This window comes from Phaethon lepturus, unplaced genomic scaffold, assembly GCF_000687285.1.
Source record: "Phaethon lepturus isolate BGI_N335 unplaced genomic scaffold, ASM68728v1 scaffold10588, whole genome shotgun sequence".
NCBI lineage: Eukaryota > Metazoa > Chordata > Aves > Phaethontiformes > Phaethontidae > Phaethon > Phaethon lepturus.
The window spans coordinates 8,111-16,624 of record NW_010555524.1 but is presented as its reverse complement, the minus strand read 5'-3'; the positions used below and the strand labels follow the sequence as shown (position 1 = coordinate 16,624).

Below are 8,514 nucleotides of genomic sequence, written 5' to 3'. Positions count from 1 at the left end.
ATATAATTATATATAATATAATACCAGAGACATGGTCTGTGTTCAAAGCCCAGAAGACATCAGTTACCAAAATGAGAAGGGATGGGGCTGCCTTACCTTACAGGCACAGACCACAGCGTGTGGGAAATCAGAAATCGGCACTTTGTTCTTTCTAGAGAGAAGGAAACCAAGAAAATAAAAAAAGTAGAGCAGAGTCAACTTACCTGGTTGCGATCTCTCTTCCCCATGGATGGCAACCAAAAACTGGAAGGAGGCAGAGTCGGAATGACAGGTGGGAGCAATGCCAAGGAAGAACCAAACACAGGGAGCAGGGGAAAAGGAGGGTTGGGGATAAGGAGAGAAAAGGAAGGGAAGAACAAAGATGGAGGGAGAAGAAGAAAGATTAACCATCAGCAGGACTCATATTAAAACCCAAGAATTTCAGATCCAAGGAAGAAAACTGGATACCAACAGCTGGTAAAAGCTGGACCCACTACTCTACAGTCAAGAGGTGCCACCCTTACCTATCCGCTGACCAACAAGAAGAGCATTAGAGGGATGCCAAAGGATGTGCACCATGTTTCCGGTGCTGACTACAATTTAAATACACTAACTGGGGAAAGAGACAGAACACCAAAGAAAGAGAAAGCAATTGTGCAGCTGCCTTGTCAGCATCATTTCTGCAGTCTGGGTATGTGCCCATAGCGTGACTCCACACAGATGCTTTTTAAATAACTAACACATAGGGCTCAGTCTTCTTATACTGTGCAGAAGATCTGCACTTATTGCAATAGCCTATTATAAGGAAGGGGGAAAGAAAAAGATAACTGTAACCAAAAGGGCATGTGAGCAGTGTCCACACACTGGAGCAGCCTAATAAACAAAGGGAAGTCAGCAACTACAAATAAGAAAACAGAGAAGCCATCAGTAGAGGACTGCCTCCCATTCCACATGTCACTGCATGCTTAAGCTACCACCCAGTTCTTCATTCCCTTCAGTCCCAGGAGGGAAGAGGACCCTATAGTTCTTCCTCCCTCCCAAAGTTCTACACAACAGCTGTTAAGGGCCTTACTCTTTCTGGCGTGGATCACTAACAATACGACCTAGCCTCTCGGTGCCCAGAGTGCTGCTCATGGAGGTCTCCTGAAACACAAAGACAGGTAAAAGGTTGCAGACTCTCACACAGTGAGCAGACATAATAGTTTGCTGCTGCCAGTAAGAACAGATTTTACCCTGCCCGGGCCACATCCTTTCCTTCCCAGCCCACTCTCAGCTAAACATATTCACCCTCTCCGTTTAGAAGCTTAACTGAGCTGATTTAACTAATTAGAATGGCAGAAAATAGACTGGTTTTATTTGTGGGGCTTGTTTTTTATTATTTTAGTGATGATATTTGCTTCCACAGGGGCGCACCAACAACTGGACCAGTACAAAGTACGCAGCACAAGGATACAGTTAAGAACAGGGGAAATGGCTGAGAAGTGCTTATTTCCAGGTTGCTGGGGTCAGCTGGGACAGAAACAGGCTCAAATACAGGACATCACACTGTCCCACTAACAATGGGGATTCACCAGGCACAGATGAATGAAACAAGGAGTATGCATGAAGCTTTTGTCCTTTCTGAAAGCAGCAATTCAGCAGCAGGACCTCTAGCAGCTAAGAAAAAAAGGTAGGTCCTATGAGAAAGGACTTGCTCTGGCAGCACGTTTCTCCCAGTGAGACACTACCCTGTGTATGTACTTGACACTGGCATACACATACACACACAGCCTGAAGCACCAGCTGTTCATATCTGCATAGCAACTACCTCCAAGAAAGAAATATACTTTGCAGTAAGGGTCTGAACGCGAGGGTAAAAAGCTTTCACAGTTAAGATTCTTCACAGTTTTTGCCAGGTACATACGCAAAACACACTGAAAGTTTGGGGGGGAGCTGTAGCAGCAGGGGTGAAAGATGGGCTATTTGTTACAGCAGGAAAATTATTAACTTAAAGTGCCGTAATGTTTAAATTTACGGTTTATTACTGTGTAAATTACAAGCCGTACTTTTGGTAATTAGCAGCTCGCTGGCGGGGAGCTCTGAATGAAACTCATTATTTATGATTACAATTTAGAGAGAGAAGGGGAAGGGGGAGCAGTGACCTCCGCTGCAAATGACAAAGATCCCTTTAAGGTGATGAAGATGAATTAAACAAGTAAATATTATCCTTCTCATTTGGATCATTAGAGGTGCTGCCGACAGGCCCAGCCACTTGCAGGTGGCCTGAGGAACCCTTCCCAAAGCCAGTCTCTTGCCAGCCGAGGATTCATAGTTTAAATGCTGGTTACAACTAAGCAAGGTGAGTGGAAGAAAGAAGGGGCAAACAAGGATCTTTCAAGTGTGACTGAACAGAAGGAAGAAGTTGCACTCCTCTAAATTCCGGGCCCCTCTAACACACCTTGCTAACAGACTTTCTAAAGCCAGTCAGCTCAGAATATATGCCAGTATTTTCAAAAGCATAGAGCACATCCCAAGTAAAAATAAAGCCAAACACAGGCAACACTTTCCTTCTTAGAAACATCTTTTACAACAGACAGCAGCACTCAGTGCTCCAAGATCCAGACCCAACCAGATGTATCCCCCCCTCTTTCAGGCAGACATCTTCAAAGTATTGCTTATTTCTTTAGAAACAGGTTTAATATTGATCGTTGTTTACCCTACATATAAGAAACCTAGTCAATTGCTCTGGGTAACTTTGCATTATTCCTCTTATTCTTCTGTATCCCCACTAAGAATTCAACAGCTGAAACTACCTTCCTTTGCTGCCATTCATATCAGTTTGCTTCCCTACCTAAAATTTGGCCTTCCTTCACCTTTAAGTCACCTCTCCGCCCTTGTAGTCTCAGATTACGTGTCACGCCATCATCATTTTCCCCTACATTCTGTCTAAATCTTCGTGATATTTATGCTCTCTGTCATTCATCTTCAGACCTCCTTTCATGCTGCTTTTAGCACTGATCAACTGTCTTTGCCACTCCAAACCTGCCTTAAAATCCACTTAGTCACTCCATCAACTTCTGACAGTCAAAGCAGTTAAACAAATCAAACAATACAGGAAACAAAAAATGTACAGGGCCCCTTTCTGCAGAAAACAATTCACATAATATCTTAGAATAGTACTTCAGGACTGATCAGCATTGGAAATATAAAATTATTATCCTGCAAAAGGGAATACCTTGCCAACAAGCTTCCTCCGACCTTTTCGGAGACAACGGGCAGCAGCTCCTGGAAGGCGATTCAGGCGAGCATGAAATCCTGAAAACCAAACCCAGAAAAACTGAGAAATTAATACAGAAGATTCTTTCTAACAAAACCACCATGGAAAACAGTTCAGTAGTCAAATTAGATACTCTGTCTCCTGTTTCTCAACCTGAAAGAGGTAGATGTGCCAATTTATTCACAAATCAAATAAAATCCATATTTAAAAAAAAAGACAACTCAAGAATGTGGGCAGCTAGTATGAGTATTTTAGTATCCTCTCCAGTATTGCAGCTATCTGTAATTGGATCATTAAAAAAAAAACAGATCACTAATATCAGTTTAAATTGCAGCACCTATGAACAGAATCTGTGCTTGCCAACACATAAAGAATTCTCAAACACATAGCATTCTTTATGGACCTCACCTCTCTGAGCTGGCCGTGAGGGCAAAAGGAACGTGGAATCTGAGAGCTTGTCCCGGCCTGAGTCAATCCGCTCCATTTCAGATCGGTGGTCAGCTCCCCACTTGGGAAGAAGGTTGGGGACAGTGAATCCTGGAACACACTCTCCTTCATAAAACCAATCACTTTGCTCATCATCTCCTAAAGAAATAGGATGGAATTAGCCACAAGTAACACCAATGTGCTCTGTGACAGTCCCACAAAATACAGGTAAGCATTTCCAGATGTGACACAGTGAAGCCCCATTAGGAATTCCTTCCTGAAGAGCCTTACATTTTTATTTTGTTTCAATGATCTATGGTAACTATGAGGCCTCACTAAATGCTTTAAACTATCCAACTCATCAGCCTACAGAATTCCCCCACAGAAAAAAGGTCTCTTTATAGACCTGCCTAGGGCAGTTTTAGCACTCTGTTACGACTGCATCTCATCAACCTCAGTCCAATGTCACGTGATGTCTTATGCACAACTCTCTCTGAAGTAGTTACTGTGACAGAAGTAGAGGCCAATCATTTGGCACATGTTACAGGCTGTCATAGGAGTGACTTCACAACAGAAGACCAGGCTCACAGAGTAAGCAAAAGGAGCATACTCACTGATGAGAAAGATCCCTAGTCTCCTAAGACATCAATTGTGCTGGTTTTGGCTGGGATAGAGTTAATATTCTTTGTAGTAGCTAGTATGGGGCTATGTTTTGGATTTGTGCTGGAAACAGTGTTCATAATACAGGGATTTTTCATTATTGCTGAGCTTACACAGAGTCAAGGCCTTTTGTGCATCTCACACCAAGTAGGCTGGAGGTGCACAAGTAACTGGGACAGTACACAGCTGGGACAGCTGACCCCAACTGACCAAAGGGATATTCCATACCATATGATGTCATGCTCAGCATATAAAGCTGGGGGAAGAAGGAGGAAGCAAGGAATGTTCGGAGTGATGGCATTTGTCTTCCCAAGTAACTGTTACATGTGATGGAGCCCTGCTTTCCTGGAGATGGCTGAATGCCTGCCTGCTGATGGGAAGTAATGAATGACCTCCTTGTTTTGCTTTGCTTGCATGCGTGACCTTTGCTTATTAAACTGTCTTTATCTCAGCCACAAGTTTTTTCCGATTCTCTCCCCCATCCTATCAGGGGGGAGTGACAGAGCAGCTTAGTGTGGGGCTTAGTTGCCAGCAGGGGTTAAACCACGACGATGGTAAATCTACCTGGCCAGGAATCCCCTGAGAGCAGTAGCACATAAGCAGTGTAAGAAAAAAAGCAGGAAGAGGGCAAAGTACTTGACACACTTAGCTTTTCAGTAGCCCAACTAACAAACAGTCCCATGTAATTGCAAGGTACTTCACCTTGCCTTAAAAAACTAACACACCTAAGTTAGGGAAAACTCGCATTTGCCTACTATTAAGTAGGCATCTACTTCTCAAGCATCCCCACTTACTCTCCTTTCCTCACCTAGTTACATTACTCCTGGTGTCCGTGGCAAGGTTTTGGTAGCAGTGGGGGTTGCAGGGGTGGCTTCTGTAAAAAGTTGCTAGAAGCTTCCTCTGTGTCCAATAGAGCCAGTGCCAGTCCACTCCAAGACAGACCTGCCGCTGGCCAAGGCCAAGCCAATCAGCCACAGTGGTAATGCCTCTGGGAAAACATACTTAAGAAGGGGGGCAAAAAAAGGGCACGCAGCATTTGCAGCCGGAGAGAGGATTGAGAACATGTGAAAACAACTCTGCATACACCAGGGTCAGTGAAGAAGGAGGGGGAGGAGGTGCTCCAGGCGCTGGAGCAAAGATTCCCCTGCAGCCTGTGGTGAAGACCATGGTGAGGCAGGCTGTGCCCCTGCAGCCCATGGAGATCCATGGTGGAGCAGATATCCACCTGCAGCCCAGGGAGGATGGATGCTCCCATGCCGGAGCTAGTGGATGCCCGAAGGAGGCTGTAACTCTGTGGGAGGCCCATGCTGCAGTAAGCTCCTGGCAGGACCTGTGGACCCATGAAGAGAGGATCCCACATTGGAGCAGGTTTGCTGGCAGGACTTGTGACCCCGCAGGAGACCCACACTGGAGCAGTGTCTTCGTGAAGGACTGCACCCCGTGGAAGTGACCCAGGCTGGAGCAGTTTGTGAAGAACAGAAGCCTGTGGGAAGGACTCACGTTGAAGAAGCTTGTGAAGGACTGTCTCCCGTGGAGAAGCGTCTCCCATGGGAGGGACCCCACGCTGCAGCAAGGGAAGACTGTGAGTCCTTCCCTTGAGGAGGAAGAAGCATCAGAAAACAACATGTGATGAACTGACCGCAAACCCCATTCCCTGTCCCCCTATGCTGCTTGGGGGGCAGGTGGTAGAGAAATTGGGAGCAAAGTTGGGCCTGGAAAGAAGGGGGGGGGGGGGGGTGCGCATATTTTAAGATTTGGTCTTATTTCTCATTATACTACTCTGATTTTGATTGGCAATAAATTAAGCTAATTTCTCCAAGTTGAGTCTGTTTTGCCTGTGACAATAACTGCTGAACAATCTCTCCCTGTCCTTGTCTCAACCCATAAGCTTCTCGTTCTATTTTCTCTCCCTTGTCCACCTGAGGAGTGATAGAGCAGCTTTGGTGGGCACCTGGCATCCAGCCAAGGTCAACCCAGCACACTATGCCTACCCATACAGCTTGCCAGACAAAAAAAAGGACAAAAAATAATACAAGAAAAAAAAATCATCCTAGTAAGAATGCTTCAGTCTTGCACATAACAGAGGAAGCAACATCCAAAACCTACTCAAATCACTAACAAGTAGGACAGCCAGAACACTTCATCCCAAAGCTCTGACACTGCTTTTTATTTCTGTGATATGTCAGTTGACCTAGCATGCTTGTGACAAATATATTTTAAAATATAAATAACCACACCCACCTTGTAGTAAATTAAAACTAAGTAATGTTGAATAGTTCTTCTAAATGATCATAATTTGTGCAAAAATATCCCTATAGTTTTGGAACTATGAGCATAGTGCACTGTCATATCTCAAATCACTACTTTCACAAGACAAACTTTAACATATGCTAACACCACAGTTACTTTCACTGTGAGAGATCCCAATGCATTAAAAACAAACAAACAAAAAAAAACAACAACAAAAAAAAACAAACACCAAAAAATTTTACAATCAAGTTATAAACTAGGACCATTCTCTGCTCACAGTAGTGCACTGGTAGCTAGAATTGCAAAGACAACCTATTTAATAAGCAACACAACAAATATTACATGACATAACCTCAAAAGAAGCGGGGGAAATACATTCTATTAAAGTACTCTGCTTTAATTTTAATATCTTAAATTTCCTGTTATTCAGTTTGGAATTGTACTAGAAAACTGCTTCTAAGATGATGATCTGTGGAAAAAAAAAAAAAAGTTTGGTGCTCTTTCCATCTCACCGAAGTGGAGAGCTGTTGTTTGTTATTTTCTTTATGGCTAGAAATTGTTGAAAAAAATGAAACGGAGATGTTTCTTATTTAACCTGAAAGTGCAACAACAATTTTTAACCCTTTTTAACACAACTGTAAGCTAAAACATCTTGGCCAGAAAGCTATTATAGTATGAACTGTTTGAACAGACAGAAGCCTGATGACTAGGATGTCAAATCTCTCCTAGTACCTAGACAAGGAAGGCTGTAATTGGAATTTATTAATTTATTTAAGTAGTATAATCTACATGCTCTTGTATACTGGGTATCCTACTTCTAGTAGCAGCCAAAAGTTAATGCCTCAAACAGAGTATAAAACCAGGGCAAGTATATAGGTCAAGCATATAGACAAGTGTATAGATATACTTATCCAGTCTACATCAATCTTGTCTCAGGTGATGAAGTAAAAATTCAACACTTCAGTCACCACCCTGCTTCGTCACCTGATATGCAAGTGCTCACTAATTTCAGCTTCCCCAGAACAGTCCTCGATAAAAAGAGAGGACAGAAGATTTGACTTTTCTATTGCTTTTGAAGGATGGGAGGCTGGAAACAGTTATTTTTCAGCAAAGGTCAAAGCTGATATTTGAAATCCCTATGCTCTTGGGGAACATATTATAGCCATCTAAGATAACAGATTGGCCCTACAGCCTAACAAATCATCAGAAAACATGTAAGCATATTTGCTATCATTGTGTTGCCTCACACTCAGACACCTGGGTCAGTAACAAGCTAGTAGAAGTAGCATTTCCTACTGAGTTACTGATACTACTTCCTTTAGCACTCATATATTCCCAGAAGAGATCTCATCCAAATCTTAGCTTATGAAATGTGACGGAATCAGAGTGCACACCAGCAGAAGCTGTGCAGAATTACAGGTCTCCAGGGTCACATTCCACCTGCTCCAAATATAACAGTCCTGAGTGCCTATGTGCCTACTACAACCTCTTTCACCCTTACTTATGCCATATTTCCCATAAACTGGACAGTGTGCTGTTACTGATAAATAAAACCAGATTACACTCCACACTCAAACCTCCTAAGAAACCATTTCTACAACAGATGTTGAAAATACTACACTCAGCCAATGCACACAAGAGCAAGGGAGGAACATGTATTTAAAGAAAAAAAACATATTACTGTTGTCTTCTTAGCACAATCCATTAGGTGACTTGTCAGTACTAACTGATTTTTTTTTTTTTTCACATCATGTCTTCCTGCCCATAGAGAAAACAACTAACAGATTCAGGCACTAATAGTATGCAGACAACAATTAAAACACAGAAACAAATCATAAGCTCTGTTCTTTCATTATGGAGAGCTCTAAAACTCCTCTTGTGTTTCTGTGCTTTTCCATAATAATAGCTTCTTATATTTCAAGTGTTATGGATCTATTTCAGCA

General features: G+C 42.9%; 1 protein-coding gene across 1 annotated transcript in view; it reads right to left on the bottom strand.

The window, feature by feature from the left end:
• Nucleotides 1-96: 96 nt before the first annotated feature.
• The window catches only part of GPATCH2L (G patch domain containing 2-like), a gene marked incomplete at its 3' end in the record, with an annotated part of 15,664 nt that continues 7,246 nt past the window's right edge, over nucleotides 97-8,514 (bottom strand). The window contains exons 3-6 of the mRNA XM_010292183.1: nucleotides 3,644-3,820; nucleotides 3,194-3,273; nucleotides 1,052-1,122; nucleotides 97-151 (exon numbers count right to left, since the gene is read on the bottom strand). Of these exons, the coding sequence (XP_010290485.1) occupies nucleotides 97-151; nucleotides 1,052-1,122; nucleotides 3,194-3,273; nucleotides 3,644-3,820 (383 nt within the window). The remainder of the gene's footprint in view (nucleotides 152-1,051; nucleotides 1,123-3,193; nucleotides 3,274-3,643; nucleotides 3,821-8,514) is intronic.